The sequence below is a fragment of the Spermophilus citellus genome (genome assembly GCF_964194105.1).
Source record: "Spermophilus citellus genome assembly, chromosome: 12".
NCBI lineage: Eukaryota > Metazoa > Chordata > Mammalia > Rodentia > Sciuridae > Spermophilus > Spermophilus citellus.
The window spans coordinates 117,738,444-117,760,882 of NC_138198.1; the positions used below are offsets into that span (position 1 = coordinate 117,738,444).

At 35.7% G+C, this 22,439-nt stretch overlaps 1 protein-coding gene across 1 annotated transcript in view; it reads left to right on the forward strand.

Annotated features, from left to right (window-relative positions):
• Window positions 1–22,439, forward strand: part of PHLPP1 (PH domain and leucine rich repeat protein phosphatase 1) — a 219,564-nt gene that overhangs the window by 153,995 nt on the left and 43,130 nt on the right. Inside the window, exons 5-10 of the mRNA XM_081262783.1 lie at window positions 6,586–6,732; window positions 7,267–7,497; window positions 11,725–11,927; window positions 13,743–13,803; window positions 16,160–16,255; window positions 20,435–20,590. Of these exons, the coding sequence (XP_081118909.1) occupies window positions 6,586–6,732; window positions 7,267–7,497; window positions 11,725–11,927; window positions 13,743–13,803; window positions 16,160–16,255; window positions 20,435–20,590 (894 nt within the window). The remainder of the gene's footprint in view (window positions 1–6,585; window positions 6,733–7,266; window positions 7,498–11,724; window positions 11,928–13,742; window positions 13,804–16,159; window positions 16,256–20,434; window positions 20,591–22,439) is intronic.

A 22,439-nucleotide genomic window follows, 5' to 3' on the forward strand; every position in this document is an offset into this window, starting at 1 on the left:
CAATTGTATACTTGCTTTGCTTTGCCAGTTTTAGAAAGCTGTTTACTAAGTGGAATACTGTAAGTACTGTGTCTTGTAACTTCATTTTTATGATTAACTAAGATTACCCTTTATTAGGCACTGCATAAATGTAAAATTGACTTGTTTTCCCTTCAAAACATTCATTGTCCTCTATTGCTGATAATGTCACCCTTGACGGGGAAAGAAGAGTGAAAAGGCAACACTTTCCATACATCACTGAGTGGCCAGCTTTGACCTGTGGCTTAAAATCATGTGCAGTAGGTATCAGTTTATATTAAACTCTTTAATGAGGTGTAATAAAAGAGAAAGGGGAGAGATGAAAAGTAGTAATAATGGTGAAAGGCAGTAGATTGAAGTTGTGTGCAATAGTCACATACCTTCAGTTTATCTGTGAGCTTGGGAAATAAAAGAAAATGACTTGAAAGGCCTCCTTCTACTCTATTTGTTTTTTTCTTCTTTAGTATTGAGAATTGAGCATATGGGTGCTCAACCAATGACCCACATGCCCAGCCCTTTTTATTTTGAGACAGGGTCTCACTAAGTTGCTTGGGGCCTTGCTAAGTTGCTGAGGCTGGCTTTGAACTTGTGATCCTCCTGCCTCAGCCTCTGCCGAAATTAACAGGTGTGCACCACCATGCATGGCTCCTGCTCTCCATTTTTGATAACCTCTGAGAAATAAGGAAGATATGCACTGTTTTAGTCCATTTGGATTTCTCTTAACAAAGTAATTTATACACAGTTGGGTAATTTATAAGTATCATAAAGTTATTATTTACAGTTCTAGAGACTGGGTAGCCTAAGATCAAGGCACCAGCAGATTCAGTGTGAGTGAGTGAGGAGTTACTCTCTGCTTCAGAGATAGTGCCTTCTCTCTGTGTCCTTATATAGCTCTCTTCGGCATTCTTTTTAAGGGAGAATGAAGCCCTCCTGACCTAATCCCCTGCTAAAGGACCTAACTCTCAATATTGGCACATTTGGGTGTGAAGTTTCAATATATGAATTGGTGGTAGTGGGGGGTCCACAAACATTCACATCACAGCATATGCTTTAATTTCCTTTAGCCTTGACACTTGTGTGTATGTATGTACTATAGATATTTAAATAAAACCCAGAAAGGATTTTTTCTTGTCCTTTTAGTTTCTAAACTATCAAATAGTTATCCTTTGTTATTACTAAACTAACCACTATCATTGTCATATATAAAATATTTTTTACTAATCTTGTAATTCTATGATGCTATGATTCATCTTACCTAGATTGAACACTAAGAGGAAATATCTGTACCTGAGTAAATATATTCACAGAACTGAAATATTTGTTTAAAATAGCTATATTTAAAGTATCTCACTAAATGTGTATGCATATTTTTTTTTCTCAGACCAACCAGTTTTATTTAGAATTTGGCTCTGTGCTGCTATGATCATTTATCTGGCTTACCTATTGGCATGGCAGAGCTAAAAATCTTATACTGTATTTGTTATGGAGAAATAGGGGCTTCTGGTCTTCTATACTAGTGTACTGGCACCTTTCTCTTTCCTCTTCATTCTTTTTTTTTTTTAATTGATGGTAATATGAAGAAAGGTCATCCACTCAGGATTTTGATCTTCTTTCTCTAAGAACTTGCATATTGCCTTTAGGTGTCTGTTTCACCCATTTTAAGTACCAGGGAGAAATGAATTTATGAGGCTCTTCCCTCCTTTTTTTTCTAAAAGGATTTTTGAATATGCAAGTGCTGGTAATCTATCTTCTACATCTACAAGTAGAAAAAGTGGAATTCCAAGAAAATAGGGGTTAGTTTCCAAAAACAAGTAAATTTTAACGTTGGTTGATGTGTTGTGATCACAAACTTGGGTTCAGACAGGCATAGTGGGACACACCACTATTCCCAGTGGCTTGGGAGGCTGAGGCAAGAGAATAAGCTTAAAACTAGTCTCGGCAACTTAGTGAGGCCCTAAACAACTAGCAAAGCCCTGTCTCCCAATAAAAAATAAAAAGGACCCAGGGATATGGCTTAGTGGTTAAGTGCCTCTGGGTACAATCCCTGGTACAAAATCACTTGGTTCTCAGAAATAACCCATGCTTTATTTGGTAAACAAGTTTCTGTTTTTCTCTGAGTTTGGGGCATTGGCTGTACAGGGAAGAATATGAGGGTATATGGGGAATGTGGTGAGAGGGTAAAACAAATCAAGGGTACTCGCAAATCAGAATCAGCTGTTAAAATTTTCAGGTCTAGGATAAAAGTGTAAATGGAGAGCCACATGTCTTATTTTTTAATACATAAATTATAGTCAGGCTAACAAACTATCAAATATGTTGTAACAAGTTTATTTTCATTATGTTCTGTAATAAAATTTACATCCTCAAATTCCTTGGGTCCTGTACAGTGTACAGTGTACATGTACAATGTAGAGCCAGCTGTCTGTATCTCCTCTCTTTTCATCTCCAGTGCCCTTCCCCACTTGTAAGGATGTGGACACTGCAGTGTACCCTACGGCTTATGGGTCCACAAACACAGGTGGGTGGATGGAGCCCAGGAAGAATTCATGCAAACTCTGCAAAGAGGGTTGATGTCATTTGGTAGAAAACTCCAGGGTCTTGCTTACTCTTAATATGTAGAAAGCATTTCCCTAATGAAATATAATGCAGGCCTCATAAATAACTTTAAGTTTTCTGCCATCTACTTTAGAAAGAGTTAAATAGATTAAATTAGTTTTACTAATGTATTTCATTTAATATGTCAGAATTATCAGTTATGAAAAATTAATGAGATAGTTTATATTCTTTTTTATTTTTTTTTTTGTACTATTTTTGAAATCTAGTACAGGTTGGATATCCCTAATCTAAAAACCCAAAATCTGAAATGTTCTGAGATACAAAACTTTTGTGCTGACATGATGCTCAAAAGTTTTGGATTTTGAAATTTTGGATTAGGGATGCTTAACCTGTCTATACTTTCAGATCCTAAATCTGAAAAACTTCAATATCTGAAACACTTCTGATTCCAAGCATTTGGATAAAAGATATTCAGTCTGTATACATTTTAAACTTGGAGAATATATCAATTTGGACTATCCCCATTTCAAGTGCTCAGTAGCCACTGGGGCTAGTGGTGCCATATTGGACCTTGTGGCTGTAGGGGAAGGGAGCCTATGTGGTGCTAGAGCTGGGGATATAGCTCAGTGGCAGAGTGCTTGCCTAGCATACATGAGGCTCTGGGTTCAATCCCCAGTACTTGGGGTAGGGTGAGGCATCACAACTAAAGACTGAAGGTTTACCAGTACAGGAGGTTACTGGCCTCTGGGATTGAAGACCATCCTCTTCGTCTAATTGTTTTGTTATTGACTTGATGCAGAGAATAACCATGCCTCTTTCTCTTTGAACTGGTAGCTATTTTAAAAAATAAAATTCAGATACATAAAATGAATGGGGACACTTCTTCAGAGGTTTTTTTCTCTTGCTTCCATGTAAACCTGTCAACTGTGTTGTGCTCTTTCAGCTCACTTCTGCTTCTTTGTTTCAGCAGTGATAGGATTCTAGTAAATTTGTTTGCACAAATAAATTATAACCTGTTAATGACCTATCCTTCTCCAAAAACTAATGCTTCTATTCCCCATCTTGAGTAATTATTGGCTTTGAAATTCTCCTCTCCCCCACTTTGTTTTGTTTTATTTGTTGTTTTAGATACACGTGATGATAGAGCATATTTTGACATATTATACATAGATGGAGTATAACTTATTCTAATTAGGATCCTATTCTTGTGGTTGAACATGATGTGGAGTTATCCTGGTTTTGTATTCATACATGAACATAGGAAAGTTATGTCTGATTTTTTTCTACTCTTTCGTATTTCCATCTCCCTTCCCTTCATTTCCCTTTGTCTAATCCAGTGAACTTCTATTCTTCCCTCCCCCACCCCTTATTGTGTGTTAGTATTCACATATCAGAGAGAACATTTAGCCTTTGGTTTCTTGGGATTGGCTTATTTCACTTAGCATGATAGTCTCCAGTTCCATTCATTTACTGGCAAATGTGATATTTTCATTCTTCTTTATGGCTCAGTAATAACCCCATGTGTGCATATACCACATTTTCTTTATCCATTCATCTGTTGAAGGGTACCTAGTTTGGTTCCATGACTTAGCTGTGGCATCCATTTCTTTCAGAGCTTGATATATATTATTCCCAAACCACCTAGCTTTGAGAGTCTGGGCTGATAAATCATCTGAGATCCAGATTGGTATCTCTATAACTGTAACCTGTCATTTTTCTATGGTAACCTTTAAAAATTCTATTATGTTAGGCATTTTCATAATAATGTGCCCATGTAATTCTAAACTCCTTCTTTGACATTTCTTCCACTGTGTTGTTGATGGATTCTGTTGTTGAAGTATTTTGGTTTGTTTTGTCACTCACCTTGCTGAGAAGCTGCCTGACTCCTTTCTTGGTTTCACAACACCAAACAGCCAGGAAAGCAATATTCTCTATTCTACTATCTTGAACAAAATCCTGTTCCCCACTTTCTGTAAAGTGTTTATTTTATTGTGTTGGATAATGTATGGGGGATCGTTTTCCTTCCTAGAGGGTCTTTTTAAAAAAACAAACTGTTCCATTTAATAATAGTGTACAAAATTTTAAATCATGGCTTGTTCTGTCAAATGAGAAAAAGTTCCTAGAAAATGGGATACTATTTTTGTTTGGACAAGAACAGCTATTTTGTCTGTGATGATTAAGGCAGGTATTTTATTTGAGGGAGAGTTGCCACATTTGTTTGGGCTAGGAGTTGGGGTGAGGGGTGTAAATGAAGTAAATTCCAGTTAAATTTGAGTTTTGGATAATGAATAAATTTTTTTGGTGTTTGCCCCATGCAATATTGGAACATACTCATGTAAAGGAAGAAAAAATACAATATATCTAAAATTTAAACTCAGCTGCATGTTCTGTATTTTATTTTGTCTTCCTATTTCATGACTTCCTTACTTCTCAAAAATTAAGGATTCTGGGGCCAGGGTTGTGGCTCAGTAGTAGAGCACTTGCCTAGCATGCATGACGCACTGGGTTTGATCCCTGGCACCACATAAAAATAAACAAATAAAATAAAGGTATTGTGTTCATCTACAAATAATAATAATAAAGTAGATTAGTAGATTCTTTAAAAAGTTGAGTATTCTAAGCAGCTTTTATTTATATGAACTATATGTTGATAGTTCTAATGAAGGTCTAATGAATCAAAATATAAAATGGAAAACAACTTAAAAGTGATTTTCAGGTTTAGCAGTAATGCTTTCCTAATTTTTAAAAAATTTGAATTACTACTGTGTATACAGTCACCCATTGAAGAAAATGGCTATTAGAAAAAAATCAGGGCAACACTTTCAAACTGTTGGGTGCCTATCAACTTTCTGTGTAAAATAAACTTTTATTTATCTTTTTAGAATAAAGTTTAAAGTTTTTTTTTTATAGAATGCAGTAAATAGGTCACATGATAAATTCTTAAAAATGCAGATTGGGTTGAATTGGATTTAGGATGTGTGTCTGTTTTAGGTGTAGTGTTATACTTGTACAGTTTTTTAAAGATTTAAAAGTTATCTGATTCTCATCTCATATAAAAATGGCAGTGGTCCAAATGTAAGAGTACACAGAGAAGTAAAAATTAAAGACAGCTTCTGCAATTGCTTTAGTTGCTTGGGCAACTGAGAAAGTGAAAGAGCCATTAATAAAAATAGACCAGGAGGAAGGAAGTGCTGAGATGGGATAAAGATGGTAAATTCAGAATGGGACTGGACATGCGGAGTGCTCAGGAGGGAAGACTGCATGTGATAAGACGGAGAATTGTTCACATTTCAGTGAGAAGATGTCCTAGGAAGACAGTGTAGTGCAAATACAAAACTGGCAAAGAATGTATCTGCAAGGAGTATTTCAGTCTGGGATGGGAAGAGGAGACAATGAAGAAGAACGGAGAAGGGGTTAGAAGAGGCCGTGTGAGGGAAGTGTTGCTAAGGTGAACCGAGTAGAGCTTTACAAGAAGGGCGTGTGGGCCGCTGGATCCAGTGCTGTGTTGAGATAGACGAATGGTAATTAGTTCTTAAATTTAGAACTACAAAGTCTTGGCTACCTTTAGAGAGTGTTGTTTTGATAAATTTCCATTTATATTTAAGAGAACAGAGGCAGAAGTTTTTGATTTCTTTGAGATGACAGAATCCAAAATAGCCAGCTTCCCAGCTCTGCCTGCTCTCTTGTCTTCCCTCACAGGGATCATTTACCCAGGTGTTTATTACGCAAACTGAAAAACAGCTGAAAATCTTACTCCAGTGAAAAGCACCTCCTCCAATATTCAATTTTATTTCAGAGCGACACGTTTGTTTCTAAATATCATGTTAACAGTTGAAGAAAGACACTAGCCTTAGAATCAGATGTGTGTTCTGGCTCTGCTGCTTCCTTTACCTCTGAAGTCTTTGTTTCCACCTCAGTTGAATTTGGGAGTGAGGCTAGGCTATGTTAAAATCATGTAATGTTATACATCTATGATATTTTTCTTTCCTTTTGTTTTATTTATTGTAATAGGTTCACCAAGTTGAAGAGTCTTAACCTTTCCAATAATCATCTAGGGGACTTCCCATTAGCAGTCTGCAGTATTCCAACCCTGGCAGAGCTGAACGTGTCCTGCAATGCCCTTCGTGCAGTCCCAGCAGCTGTTGGAGCTATGCACAAGTATGTGGTGGAATCCCTCAGAAACCTCAGGGAAGCTGCACTGGGTTGTGGCACATGAGATTAGCTAACTTGTTATGTTTGTCATGTAAGTCATTACCCCAAAAGTAGAGATCATACATTGCGTGATCTATGTAGAAATTTTGTTAAGGAGTTCATTCTTTAGAATCTTGTAAAAAGTAAGATATCCTTGTTTTGAACTGATGGGTAGGTGTGTCTAAACATGGGGGGAATAAATTAATTTTAAGAAATAACAAGGAAAGATGGGTATTTGGACTGGTTCATACCACAGTTAACTCACATTGTTCCCATAGATGTGTATCCAAATTGAGAAAATTGATCACAAGTTCCAATAATAAAATGTTAATTTGCTTATTTCTGATTCCTTTTTGCCCCTCATCCATTATTGCCTCAAGCCCTGTCCTTATGCATTTTCAAAAAGTAGTACATTTTTAGTAATATATTCTTTATGTATATTGATAATAACAATATGGAATGTATAATTCTCTTTGTGATTCTTTATGTTTTCTTTAATAGCTTGCAGACATTTTTGTTGGATGGAAATTTTCTCCAGTCTCTTCCTGCTGAGTTGGAGAACATGCACCAGCTCAGTTATCTTGGTCTTTCATTCAATGAATTCACTGACATTCCAGAGGTACTGGAGAAACTGACTGCTGTGGATAAACTTTGTATGTCTGGAAACTGTATGGAGACTCTTAGGCTGCAGGCTCTGAGAAGAATGTCTCACATTAAACATGTGGATCTCAGGTAACTGTTTATGAAAAACATGCTATCAGAGTGATTGGCTTGTATTTGTGGGGGTTCGTTATAGCTCTTTTGGTGAGATTAGCTAAACCAACTAGGCTGGTTAGTTGAGCTAGGACCTATTTTTCTATTTTTGTCAAGAGGGAAGAGTAATGATTAATAATAGGGTTTGCTCTTACCTGAAATATGTTTATAAATATTCTCATTGATGAATGACTGTATGGCTTGAAGGTCTTAACTTTGTTATGTGAAATCAAACCCAGTTTTTTTTTTTTTTTCTTGACGGGTAGCTGGGTGGTTTACTGGGAGTTGAACTCAGGGGAATTCTACCACTGAACCATATCCCCAACCCTTTTTTGTATTTTATTTAGAGACAGGGGGTCTCACTGAGTTTCTTAGTGCCTTGCTTTTTTCCTGGGGCTGGCTTTGAACTTGTTATCCTCCTGCCTCAGCCCCCCGAGCCTCTGGGAATACAGGCATGTGCCACTGCACCTGGCTCAAATCCAATTTTAATTTGGGTGAATAGATAGGACCACTGAGTCAGAAAGCTATTTAAAGTAAGTGAAAATGGTTTCATTGAGAACAAGTGGGAAAATTGTTTTCTCTTGCTCCTTCTTATCTGTGACTCATCTGAGGTATTTGACATCATTGAGAATCTCTCCCTTTCTTAATTTTTTTTTCTTGGCGTCCTTAATATAATTTGTTCATTAAGTTAAACTTATTTATTATACTTTTTAAAATTTCCTATCTCTTCATCCTAGTGGCTCCAACCTTAGTTTTCCATTCTTTAAAAAATATAAAACCTGGGCTGGGGTTGTGGCTCAGCAGTAGAGCACTTGCCTAGCGTGTGTGCGCGCGCGCACACACACACACACACACACATACACACACGCACACATATATAAAACCTGTTATCCATCATACTGAAGTTTGAGTATAGCCTTCACTCTGGCCCCTTGCAAGAGAAAGAAACCTGCATTTTGAATCTGATCACACTAAATCCCAACTGGAAACCACCAGAACAATCTCCCTGCTATATGATAGATGCTCAGCAAAGGATTTACTTTTTTTTTCTAGTACATAGAGAACTAGTATACAAGGAGGAAGCTTTTTAAAATTTCTCTTTTTAAGGAAAAGCAGGGACTTACAGAGCAACATATAGGAAGGAGTCAGTCCTTAATGCTAACTTGTCCAGTGGGATACTTTTCTAACCAAACTAATTCCCCTATTAACCAGAGGTGACTGCATACCATGCATGTTGAATCTTGGACAAATATGGTCTCCTTTATAAATTACAGTTAATAAAACCTAGTTCAAGGGCTGGGGATATAACCCAGTTGGTAGGGTGCTTGCCTTGCATGCACACGGCCCTGGATTCAATCCCCAGTACCACACACACACACACACACACACACACACACACACACACAAAAAAAAAAAAAGTTCATAGAGTTGTGGAGAGAATTGAGTTAAATTGCCTAGCATTCCCAGCAAACATTGTGTTCTGTTATTATTACCCAAGGACGCTTCCCTGCTTGTGGAACCTGCTCAACTGTCATTCTTGGCATTTTATACTGTTTGTCAAAGATGGGTCTGTCCTTGCTTCACTCCCACTTTCCTCTCTGTTGCCAACCTCAAGCCTTAACTCAGGCCTGTCAGTCTCATCGTATTGAAGTAGCGTCATGTGCCTCCCCTCTTTTCTCCCTTCATGTGGTTTGGCCTGTTAAACTCACATATTCCAGTTCTACAAGAACTACTTTACTTCAACTTTTCTCAGACTGAAGCGATCAAGCCTGTACCACCTAGGGTAGTGTTAGTAATTTGCAGATCTAGAATTTTTAATTTGGGGACTACAAATAGTTCTAATTTATTTGATTCTGATTTTTTTTTTTTTTTTGGATTGGGACAGGATAGGGAACTAAACACTTTATCTTGTTAACTTTCTTTCCAAATTGTGAAAGTTATTTGCCCCTGAGTGACTTGGATTCAGAAAACCCTCCTATTGTCAAATTTAGGCCTTTTTCAACACATACACTGGTGGTATAAATTTTGTAGAGCAAGAGGTGATGGGTTTCACTGACCTTAGGTGACAGCCTGAGATGATTTCTAGGATACTTGGTACTCATAAGAAGATAGCATTTTTCTTGATCTGAATTAGCTTATAAATAAGATCAATCTGATGTCTAGAAGTAACAATTCTCATTAAAAGCTTTGTGAATTATTCAGATTTCTAGCTCTAGCCCGAGTCTTTCAATGATATCAGATATAAGATATTTAAATAGCAGAATAGACATTGGACATTCTATAAATGCTGAATGACTGTGAGTGGATAACTGCTTCTCTCCAGGTCCTGAACTGAGGAGGGAAACATCTGCTTATACTTTCTAGTAATTCTGCCTTAATACATTAAATTGAAGCTATTAGAATAATTTAAGGGGAATTTCACTAAACAATGGACTGATTTTTATTATTTGAGTTTCCTTCAAATGGAAATGTTGCATTATATTAATAGTAGTCATTTTTCTTTTAATCTTATTCTGTTGCTTTAAACTGATGTTTTTAGTCTAATGCTGCTTATTCTGTGGCATCATTAATACTCATCCTCATCTACCTGTTACCTGGTTCTCTCTCCTCAGTATTTCTCTTCCCCGATCTTTCCTAACTCTTCTTTCTCTTCTTGGGATCAATTTCACTTTAGCTGACCGCTGAATAATTTCTCTTTAGTTTCTCTGTTGACATATTTAATGAAATACATGTAGAACAGAGTTCAGTTTCTTTCTTTACTCAATTGGGTCTTTCCCCTTGATTTCACTTTTTGCTGATAGCAGTAGCACCTTGATAGCTAGCCAGACACAAAGCATTTGACTCGAGTTTTTCACCAGATTTGATCACTTCTTCTTTCATACCAGTTTCTGTCTCTCATCCCTTCCTTTTCTTTCCCTGCTGCTGCTGTTTCCTAACTGAGCCATTTGCTTCCATTACACATCCTCACAAGCAAGTACGATCTTGCTCAGAGCCATCAATTCTCTGGTTCAGGGTATGCCAGCTCTCTTCTCTGGTTTCCTTCTGCTAGCATACAACTCCCCTGAGGGTGAGGCTGTGTCTGAGCTGCTCAAATTGTCCTCTAATGTGGTCTACTAAACCAAATTATTTGCTACGTTTCCACAATGAGAGATGTCTCAAAATTGAGACTCATATTTTAGAAATGTATAGTGATTTTACATGGAAGTATTTTGCAATGGACTTATTTCATTTTGCCAGGAAGTCAGCTGGTTTAAGTGTTGTCAAACTTACCTGTTAAGTTGTGATACAGTTTGGATGTGAGGTGTCCCCCCAAAGCGCCTGTTAATGCAAGAATGTTCAGAGGTGAAATGAGTGTATAATGAGAGCTATAACCTAGTCAATCCATCCTAGTTTGAATGGATTGTCTGGATGGTAACTATGGGCAGGTAGGGCATAGTTGGAGGAGTTTGGTCAATGGGGGCCTGTCCTAGAAGGGTTCATCTTTGAGGTCCTTTTCCCCATGTTCACTCTCTGCTTCACAATCCCACTACGAGCTGTGTGGCTTTCCTTTTTCATGTCCTTCACCCATGATATACTGCCTCATCTTGGGCTCAGAGCAGCGGAGTCAGCCATCTAGAGACTGAGACCTCTGAAACCTTGAGCCCCAAATAAACTCTCCCTCCTTTAAGTTGTTCTTGTTTTGTATTTTAGTCACAGTGACATAATATCTGACTGAAACTAGTCACATGTGGTGTGAGTTATGTGCTAGTCATATGTAGCAGGACTATATACTAGTCTGTGATGAATTAGAAAGTTTGTAAAATAGGCCCTTCACCATAGATTATGGTGATTATGTACTGCTCTTATTTATCCTTGAGCACTCTCTCCATGTTAGCACTTGCTAGGGGCAGTCCTTGATAACTCTTGACCAGTACACCTTTCTCTCATGTTACTTGCTCCTCTTCCAGACTTAGTGGCCCAAATTGTGTCACGGATTTGTGTGACATTCAAGTGTCACAGAAGGCTAATACCTCTTGAAATTGTACCTGAAATGGCCAATGAATATGACCAGTTAAGCACAGCCAGTGCTGAGATTAAAGAAGTCATGGAGAACTGTAACACCATGAAGCTTGAATCCTTTCTTATTACCCTTGTGTATTAGGGTGTGGCCATTTGTTTATAGCACTGTAGTTAATTATAGTCTCTGTTTGTGTCTTTCCCCTCAAGACTGAACATAATTAGGAAGCTTGTAGCAGATGAAGTAGACTTTCTGCAGCATATCACTCAGCTTGATTTGCGAGATAATAAACTTGGTGATCTAGATGCTATGATCTTCAACAACATTGAAGTTCTACACTGTGAAAGGAATCAGTTGGTGACATTAAACATTTGTGGCTATTTCCTGAAAGCACTCTATGCCTCTTATAATGGTATGTAACATAGATCATATCAAAGCTGGACTGTTTTTAAGAATTTACCCAGTACCATCATCTCTGCCTCATTGATTTCCTTTTCCTCATTTAGTAAAATAAATGTCAAATATATTACCAAGATAAAAGTCATAAAAGAAGAAAGCTGGTTTTATATTTAAAGGGACAGAAAAGGAAGATTTTATTGTTTCTAATTTGTTTTTCTCATATTGTGATAAATATTATGGTTGGTTTGTTTCTTCTGTTGAAAGTAAGAAGGGGGAAATATGAATAATTTCTTGGGCTACCTTATAAAAATTGTAAAACTATAGGGACTTTGATGTAATATTAGAGAGTGAAAGAAAGCCCATTGTGGAATCCAGGCAGTTTCATGTTCCACTAACAAGGAACTCAGCATAAGATAAACCTGAATGATATATCCAAAGGGACTCCATAAAGCAAGAGTCAGTCATTTAATAAAATTTTTTTTAGAATTTGAAAATTATGGCAATCCATAAATGAAAAGATCATATGGGCATACATTTGCTGAGGTGAAGATCTCAGTCCCCTGTAATCAGCAAACTGAATAAAAGCTTATATTTACTACTGCATGGTAAAAAATATTTATCAAGCACTTGCTTTATGCATATTATAACCATAGCTCATCGATTCTATAAGATAAGGACATTTTTTTAAAAAAATGTCTTCTGTCATCTCACTGGAAAAATGAGCCAAATTTCAAATAGGTTCAGGTTCTAGTACAATCAGTTTGGCTGAGCACTGAAAAGATACAGGGTTTGGATAGTGAAGGCGTATGAAACGGGAGGGAAGAATCTGAATGTGGTTTCTTCAGCAATTAGGAGAAAACAGAATTCTGAACTCCATAGCAGTTATTGTGGGATACATGGCTTGAAGACAGATAGTGAAACTTTGAACCTAGTATAGTAAGCTGTAGAGAACCAGGGGAGATTCTTAAGTGGAGGAGATTGTGTTGGAAGTGATGCTTTCAGGCTATTAAAGTGAAAGCAGTGGATAGGTACATTAAAGGGAGAGAGTGAGGGATTCACTCTTCTGCTAATCCAGGTTATCAGATGAACTTTGTGTGAGCTATTGGGAATTTGCTGCCAGAACTACAGATATGGATTTTAGACTTATCTTCTTAGAGGTTAGTGCCTGAAAGTATGATAACTAGAAGAAATAAAAAAGCTGGTATGAAAAGTTAACCTATCAGCTCCTCACAGTTGACTGGGGCCGAGTGGGCAACCAGATAGGAGCTGAACCTGTGAATTACTTGGCAAGCATTTAACACAGCAGGACATTTAGAAAGGACTCTGTCCAAGCCACAAAGCCCTAGGTGGACAGTGGTGTCACATTTCATAAAGTTCGAAGAAGAGTTTTCAGATTGGAGAAGAGGAATTCATTTGTGACCCTCCAGAGAGTGCAGTTCATATGTTGAGGAAGGCAAAAGCCAGATGGTATTTGGCTTTAGGAAAGGAACCCTGGGTGTTAAAAAGACAATACTCATTTGGTTAATGTATTAGATATAGCTTAGCACACATAACAAGAGAAAAGACACAGCAAATGAATAGGAGAGAGGTAGGAAGATAGAATGAATGACATTTCAATCCCTGAATAAAAATCTTCTGATTAAGTTAAAGAAGTTCTCCTTACTTTCCAGTGGTTTAAATATTGAACAATTGGATGTATTGTAGTTCCTAAACTAAACAAACAGTGGAGGATAAAGCACACACAAAAAAAAATGATATTCTGCATACATAAAGAGTCTTTGTGTCATTTGGATAGTAATGTTTTTATTTTTTTTCTCTTCTCTCCAAGAACTAGTTCAACTTGATGTTTATCCAGTTCCAAATCATCTGTTTTACATGGATGTTTCAAGGTAAGAAAGCAAGTCTCAGAGAACTCTTGAGTCTACTTTAAAGTTGTTTAGATAATTATAATTATGTCTGTTCATAAGATAAACACTTTTTTTAGATCTTGAAGGTAAACAATGAAAAATTGATTTTAATGGTCTTCTCCAAAAAATGCGATTGTTTCTCCATTAAAATACATCTGTACACTGTAATGTAGCTCATACAAGAAAAATCAGAGTGTCATTTTGGACTTCAATTTGAACATCATGTTTAGGCTTGAAAGATTTTGAGTTGAGGGTCATGCCTTGAAGGTCCAGTAGCTTTTAATTATATCAACCATGTCTTCTTTCCCTGAAATAATACTAATTTTTTATTTTCAGAGTACTATATTTCTTTTGATTCCTCCTCTTTGTTATTTTGTACATATAGTTTCTTGCCAAGTACTCTTAGAAAATAGCCATTAAGCCAGCTTAGGTTTCTGAATACATTTTCCAATAGATTGACCATCTTACCTTTTATGAAAATTTGATTCTGCAGCTTATATCATATCTATTCCAGGACCCACAAGTATTATAATACATTTTTCCCTGATGACACAAAGGTATGAGTCTGTTTACAGCATGTACTTACACAAATTAAACTTTAATAATTTTAATACACTGATTGAAATTTACATTAAAGGAAATTCCAAAAGAAATACCACAGATTTCTGGACTCCTGGGAGTCTGTGGCTCTTTCAAGGTGATGACTGTTAAGTCATTTCAATGTGTAAATTCTCATGTTTTTAAAAGTCACCATAGTTTGTAATCCCAACTGTAGTGTGATTCATGATACACAGAATATGCCTTTTATCATGAAAGTACACATACTTAGATATTTTAATAACGTAGACATAGTTATGTATGAATGTGTTGGTATTTAGCTGTTGGAAGAATTATTACAATTATAATTTATTATATATTTATAATTATAAAATGATAAAATTCTTTGAAGAGTGCTTCATGCATTCCCCACAAAAATACACATCAAACAGTTGTGTTTAATGAAGTCAGAGTTAGACACTACATGATTAAGTTCCTTTCTGTCCCCAGCTCTGGGTGTTATTTTCACCTTTTAAATAAGAATAGTGCAGGAGTGGGGTTTGCATACATTGGTGCATATAAGTATCTTGAATAGATTTGTTTTAAAGAGCTGGCTATAGAGTGAACCAAGTTTTCTCTTATTTGTAGAATGTAATTGATAAGTGTACCCACTGAAACTCTGAAGTCAGCCTGAATTGGCAACACTTTGTGTCACGCTTGTTCTGAATTCTGCCACTTAGATGTCATTCACCTTCCTTTTGTAACACTCACTGGAACATGCTTCACCTCCCAAGCTGTCATCTTGTCACGCTGTTTACTGGTTCCTTAGAGTTCCTTGGGACAAAGTTCTTGAGTTATTTTAATCATTTATAAGAGTTTTCATTTCTGTATGTTGAGATTACTTTCATGATGGAATACTTTCACTCTCCTATTGTGTCAATCTTTACCAGAACAGTGTGTATCTAAACTAGACAGAAAAAAATAATGCCTTCTGTTTTTATATTTTAATTGGAAAATGATATAGTAGCAAAATTTTGGAACATGATTTTTAAATCATGTATAATTCCCACCACCCTAACATCGTAATTATATTCACTTTTGCTGTAATGTCTTACAGTCCTTGGCCCAAGCATCATTTTCACAGAATTGTTCATCTGTTTGTAAAGAATTATAGTTGGGACTGGGGTATAGCTCACTGGTAGAGAATGCTTACCTAGCATATTTGAGGGCCTGTGTTTGCCTAATGGTCAGTTTATTTAATAATTAAAGTCATCATTAGTTCAGTTCACTTACTTATAATTACCATCTAATGCCCACTGGTCCCATTTTAAAGTCACTTCTCACTCTTTCTCTTTATTCATGGATATGGTACCAGCTGGAATTGGGAAGTATTTTAATGTTAAAGGGTAAAAACGCAAATTTGAAAATAAAACTAATGTCATTTGACTCTTTGACTTAACCAGAAGTGTTCATGTATTTTTCCTCAGTATAAGATATTCTGTCCCTTAACTTGTATTTATATATATTTTTAGGAGAGTACTCTGGCAACTAGGATTTTTTAAATTATAATTTTATTTGGATTTTAGAGAGGATGCATGTGGTTTTACAGTGTTCCTTCTTGTTCTGTATTTCTTCTTACTTTCACAGTTCATCTTCTAGAATAAAGTGAACACGCATATCCTTTTGATTGTTTTTTGGTATTCCATTAAAGTTTTATTTATTCTTTGTAATTATTTTGAATTTAGAATCACACTTGAGGCCAAATTTAATTTTAAAAATAACTATGTGTTTTTATATTTAGAAACCACTTAGAAAATGTGCCTGAGTGGGTATGTGAAAGCCGAAAACTAGAAGTTTTGGATATTGGCCATAATCAAATATGTGAACTTCCTGCCCGGTAAGCATTGTGGATCAAGTGAGAGAATCTTAAAATAGATGAGCAATGAATAGAAATGCTGATTTTAGTGTTTAACTTGTTTTTATGAACCTAGAAAAGAGTTTATTTTAAAACCTTATTTGGTGCCTTTACCCCATCTGTATCTTCGTGGAGTAAGGACTAGACTGAGGTTTTGACTCTCAGGTAGGCCTTTCAAACATGCCAAATGATGGTGCTTGGTGGAAATTTTTAAATAAACCAAAAGAAATGTTCAGAGGCTCAACAAACAAATGAATGGTTCACCTCTAGGATATTAATTTTTTCAGGATCTTCTACTTTTGTCTATTGACTTAACATATCTACCTTTCCTATAAATAATTTTTCCCCTAATACTATAACTTTGGTGGGGGCATTGTTAGATCATTAAAGCTTGAAGGGCAAACTCAATTCTCTCTCTCTCTCTTTTTTTTTTTCTTGATATGAAATTTGGAGTAGAAGGTCCAAGAAATTCTCTTTCCTTTTTTCTCATAACATTTGTTATTATTTTTCTTTCATAATTTTCACTTCAATGTTAAGAATTTCAAAATAGCTAATGTATGAAATATGATGTCAAGAGCTTTGTAATGTTGTGCACAACCAATAAAAAAATAAAATTAAAATAAAATAAAATAAAATAAAATAAAGAATTTCAAAATAGCCATATTATGATATCTAGTATCCATAGATATAGATAAATGTTTTCAAGTTGACTAATTGTGGAACAAAATTAGACTGTTTAGACTAGCCTTGCAATTAATAACTGAAAGAGTAATTTCTCCCAGGACTGTCCTGTCACACTTCCTATGAGGACTGAAGTGCTCTATTTCTGTGCTGTCCAGTAAGGTATGTCCAGCCACATGTAGCTGTTGAACACTTGAAATGTGGCTGGTGTGATTAAGGAAATGAATCTTATCCTATTTTAATAATTTAAATTTAAGTAATCACTTGTAGGTAGTAGCTGCAACAATTAAGGTTAGTTATTTCAGACATTTTTAGCCAATCACTGAATAGAGAAAGTCAATTGTTTCTACCAATGCACAGTCCAGAATATCAGTGAAAATACTGTAGAATGCATGTCACCATTTTGGAGTAGTTTTTACTTTAGATTACTTTCACATGATCTTTAGATATATGATTTGTATTCACAAAGAACAAGAATAATGATATATATATGTATACACACACACACACACACACATATCTACTTGATAAGCCTAGTAAATGTTTTAGAGTTGAGCTGTCTAATAATGGCGGGGGGGGGGGGGGGCTACTCATCATTGAGCCAGATGGCTATTGAGTTTTAATTGAGAAGTGTGACATGTTCTAATTTAGAAGTTCTCTAAGTGTGAGATATATATATATATTACATGAAAAATATTAACAACATTATATATTAATTTCATTATAAAATATTTTAGATATGTTGGGTCAAATAAAATACAATATAAGAATCATTTTTTATACTTTGTTTTAATGTAACTACTGGAGTGTAAAATTACTTAGTTTGTGTTATATTTCTGTTAGATAATACTGTGATGGAATAAAATCATTAAAGAAAAGATTCTTTTGTCCATTTAAGCTTTTACAAATGCAATTAAGAAAATGTTACATTTTCTTCATTTGTATTTTATTATCATAATCACCTCTCCCTTTCCTCCTCTTGTCAATGTATATTTTGGTTTTTCTTTGGTTTAATACTAAAGAGAAATCTTTCATAAAAAAAATCTAAGTTACATTTTCAGTAGCTGAAAAGCTCTGGTAGTTTCTGTTTGTTCTTCAGCTGTACATCATACTTATAAATTTGATCCATTTGAAATCACTCTCAGCCCAGGAGTGTTAAATTGAGCATTTATGTGACCCTGTGTAGCCCATCACCATTATGAAAAGGATAGATATGTGTGGATATGTGTGTGTTTGGGTGTCTATGTCTTGCCCTTTTAGAAGAGGAAGATTGAAAACAAAAATTGGCTACTATTAGTGGGGGAAATTAATTTGTTGGAATTTTTTTTAACCATTATCTTTCTTCCTGTTACCCCTTCTGACCCTTGATCCAACAGACAGCACATAAGTGATTGAGGCCTCTATTTTGCTACCAAAGAAAATTTTTTATATTTACACACACACTCAAAACAATTACAAGATATCTCATACTTTACCCAATCTTCCTAAAGTTCATTAATCTTAAGATTGGATGTGTACCAGTTCAGGCTTTGGGGGGAATCTAATAGTTTATTCAAAGCAGATACCAAATGCTCTATTGTCAAAGCATTCAAACTGTGTGTGTGTGTGTGTGTGTGTGTGTGTGTGTGTGTGTGTGTTTAATGTGGGACAAAACAATATGTATTGTTTTCTCTTGTGGTATTTAGCTGCAAACTTTCTAAGGGCTCTATTGTTGATGTTTTATTCAGACAAGACAGTGATTTATTACTTAAATTTTATTTCTATAAGTAAGATGTGAAAGGTTTAACAAAAATTATTATTTAGAAGTGGAAATGCATTAAAGGAAAAGAAAGTATTATAATGCTTAGCATAAAAAGCAGTTGAACTGAATCTAATAACATTTAATATGCTGTAGTTGATCAAATCTACTGTTTTGTTTGGAAAAATCAAGATAAAGAGTTTTTCACTCCCGTCTTTCAGTTTTCCATGTGTTAAGAATAAAAGGAAAAAATAATACATATCTCCAAATCCTGAATTGTTGGGTTGGAGTCACTATTCTAGAGATTGCCCTGTGACAATAGCGACTGCATACTGGCCTGGATAATCTGTCCTGTCACACTGATGTCTAAACCTGTAAAATCAGATATCTTTAGTGGTGACCTATAATGTGAAGGGTTGAGGCAGGTTGCTAACATCTTTGTAAGAAAGAATATAATTTTGATATTTAAAGTGAATAAAGGTATGCCATAATATAGAGTGATTTTTAACAGTTGTGAATCAAAGAATACAAAATTTCAGTTAGGAAGGGGAAATAAGTTTAAGAGACCTTTGTGAAAATGTGACTATAGTTAATAATAATGTATTATATTGAAAATTACTGAAGGTAAAGGTTCTCACCACAAAAAATGATAGGTATGTGAGATAATGTGAGGTAATGCCTGTTAATCAGCTTGATTTAGCCATTTTATAATGTATACATATATCAAACATCATGTTGTAGACCATAAATATATATAATTTTCTTACCAAATAAAAATAAGTTAATTTTAAAAATTAGGGTTACCAGTAAGATCAGAATGGTAGAAAACAGGTGGATGAGGAAGCCTCATTTTCACTGCAGCATAAATGAATTCTTACTCTATAGTGATCATGATGCAAATTATAACCTGGCGTTTTCCACAGCTCCCAGATGTTTGTGTTTAAACCCAGCACCTGTTTATTCTCTATTACTGTTGGAAAAGTCTGAAGTGGTCATAATGCACACTTACATTAGATTAACAGGTATTCATTATTGATTTTGTTCCAGTAACCCTTAGAAGAAATGCAGCCAATCTTTCCAATAGTTCTTTAAGGCCCACAAGAAAATAGTAGATAAAAGGTATTCTGCTCTCTTTAGGAGGGAGTCTCTTCCTTGGTATAAGAATAAACCAAAGTGAAAGCAAAAATATATTGACATGAAGCATAAGAAAGGATAGATGATTATGATTTTAAAACTGAAAGAAAATTTAACAGTTTCTCAGATGCATTTGTAAAATTTAAGTTGGCTAAAAGAAGCCTTTATTTGATGTTGATCCTTTATGTAAAGATCGATGGCTGTGCTATGTTTATTTAGTAGCTTTGTGGATAGAACACCCAGCAGTGTAGGGCCATATAAGACACAAGCCTTACCGTGGAGAATCATACAACCTTTCAAAGCCCACCCTGTGAATCTGACAAAATTGGATTGACCTCTTTAGTGTTTACCTCTATGAAACTTGTTTTTCTCTAAGAAGAGCTTCTTAGCTCAATATCCCTTTTCATAATTTTCCTTGCCCTCTTTTTTTAAAAGTCTATAAAGTATTGAAATTTAAATCTCCAAGTTTATATGAACTTGCAGTTGCTTTGAATGAATGTGAGATTTTTGGAGGATTTTAAAGTATTCTGCTCTTACTCATTTTCTAATCTTTATCCCAAATTAGCTTAAAGTAAGTTGGATTTTGTCTTCTGTCCCTTTTTGTACAGCTTATTTTATAACAGTAGTCTCCGGAAACTGCTGGCAGGACACAACCGGTTGGCAAGGCTGCCTGAGCGGCTAGAAAGAACCTCGGTGGAGGTCTTGGATGTGCAACATAATCAGCTCATTGAGCTACCGCCTAACTTCCTTATGAAGGCTGACAGGTAAAGTGCTTTGTCTGTCTTGTGTGTTCACCTGCATCTGTATGGTACCCCTCGCTGGCCTTTTTGTCTTCTCTGAAGTGAGACCATGTGTGAGAGTTTTCTGATTATTCAGCTTGGATTTATGAAGAGAATTGTTTCGCCACCCACATCTCTGACCATTTTGTAGGGGGTGGAGCCAGGGATATCCTATAGATTCTTTATTAACTTTGCTGCTCTCTGGAGAGAGAGGTAGGTTATGTTGTATGTAATAGGTGGTGGGGATGCTGGTGTCAAACAAGAATGAGAAGTGCACTTGCCCACATTGCCACCTGGCCAGAACTTGCACCAGCTGCTCCAGGCTTAGCTTAATTAGCTTATCATTCACTGGTCCTGCTTTCCATATTTGTGACTTTCGTGACAGAGATGAGTTTTCCCAGAGTTTGCTTATTTCTTTTTTTTAATCGGTCCTTCTTTACCAATCTTTCCCCTCACATTTAAGTAACATATTTTCTTTTGAACAAACAGAATTTTTCTAAATAACTTGTATTAGTAAGCCTTTGAAGAAGTTGTTTTGATGAGGGGATTAATTTATCCACTATGTGAAATTCTGTTTTCTATGAAGAGCTACAACATAGAAAACTTTAAAGAAAGCAGCAAATAACAGTGAGTGTTAACTTACTTTGAAACATCTTGTTTGCTTCAGAGTCCTTGTACATATACTAAAATGCTCCATAGGCTGGTGCCTAAATCACTTTGACCTCTGCTAACATTTTTTTTCAGGAAGTGACCATTACTTTAGAGACAACAGGAAGGATCTAACTATGAGTGTATCCTCGTGATGAAAATTTTTAAAAGATAAATTTAATTTTGTGCTTCTACAAGCGCAAAAAAGGAAATGAATATTTTAACTTAAAAAGAAATTTTAGATATTTCAGCATGTGTGATGCTGTGTGGGTGAAATAGCCAGGGAAGAACTGTGGCTCTCCCAAACTGAATTTGTTACCTCACTGTCTCCCAAGGCCTGTGTCCAGCCCTTCACTGACTCATTGTGCACTGTGTTGCGATTCCTGCCCACTTTCTCCTCCCCACCCTTAGAGTGTTGACTCTATGAAACCAGTGCCTGCTATGCAATTACAGTTTTATCCTCAGCAATCTGTATTGTATCTGGAATTAAGGAAGGTGCTCAATAAATTTTTATTCAATGAGTAAAAAAGAACTTAAGGAATTTTAAATATTATCCATCCTCACTCCCAGTTTCATATTTTTTGTCTCTCTTTCTTTTAAATTATCCAGATACAACTATATTCACTAAAGTGTAAAAACCCTTTGGTGTATTTCTCAAGAAAATTTATACACACACACCTTTAACTATTACCTAGATCAAGATATAAAAAATTTCTAGTACTCCTTTCCTCTTCCTTTAGTTATTTTCCTCAAAAAAAAAAAAAAAAACATTCCTGGTGTGCTTATGTAAGTTACATGAATTACAACTGAACTAATTATTAAAAAATAATGGAATTTAAGAAAATATGGTTGTCAACTGTGTGCAGTGGTGCACACCTGTTATTCCAGCACTAGGGAGACTGAAGCAGGGGGACCCAAAGTTCGAGGCTAGTCTCAGCAACTTAGCAAGACCCTGTCTCAAATTTTTAAAAAAGGGGGATGATGAGGCTGGGAATGTAGCTGAGTGGTAAAGTATCCCTGGGTTCAATCTCTAATACTCTCCTCTAAATATGTGTGTGTGTGTGTGTGTGTGTGTGTGTGTAATGATACTGTCAACTTTAGAATAGTGTGTATTAATCTGCTTTTCCAGAAGGCAGGAAGGTATTTGTTAACCAAATAAGAGAGATGGATCTACAGAAATAAGGCA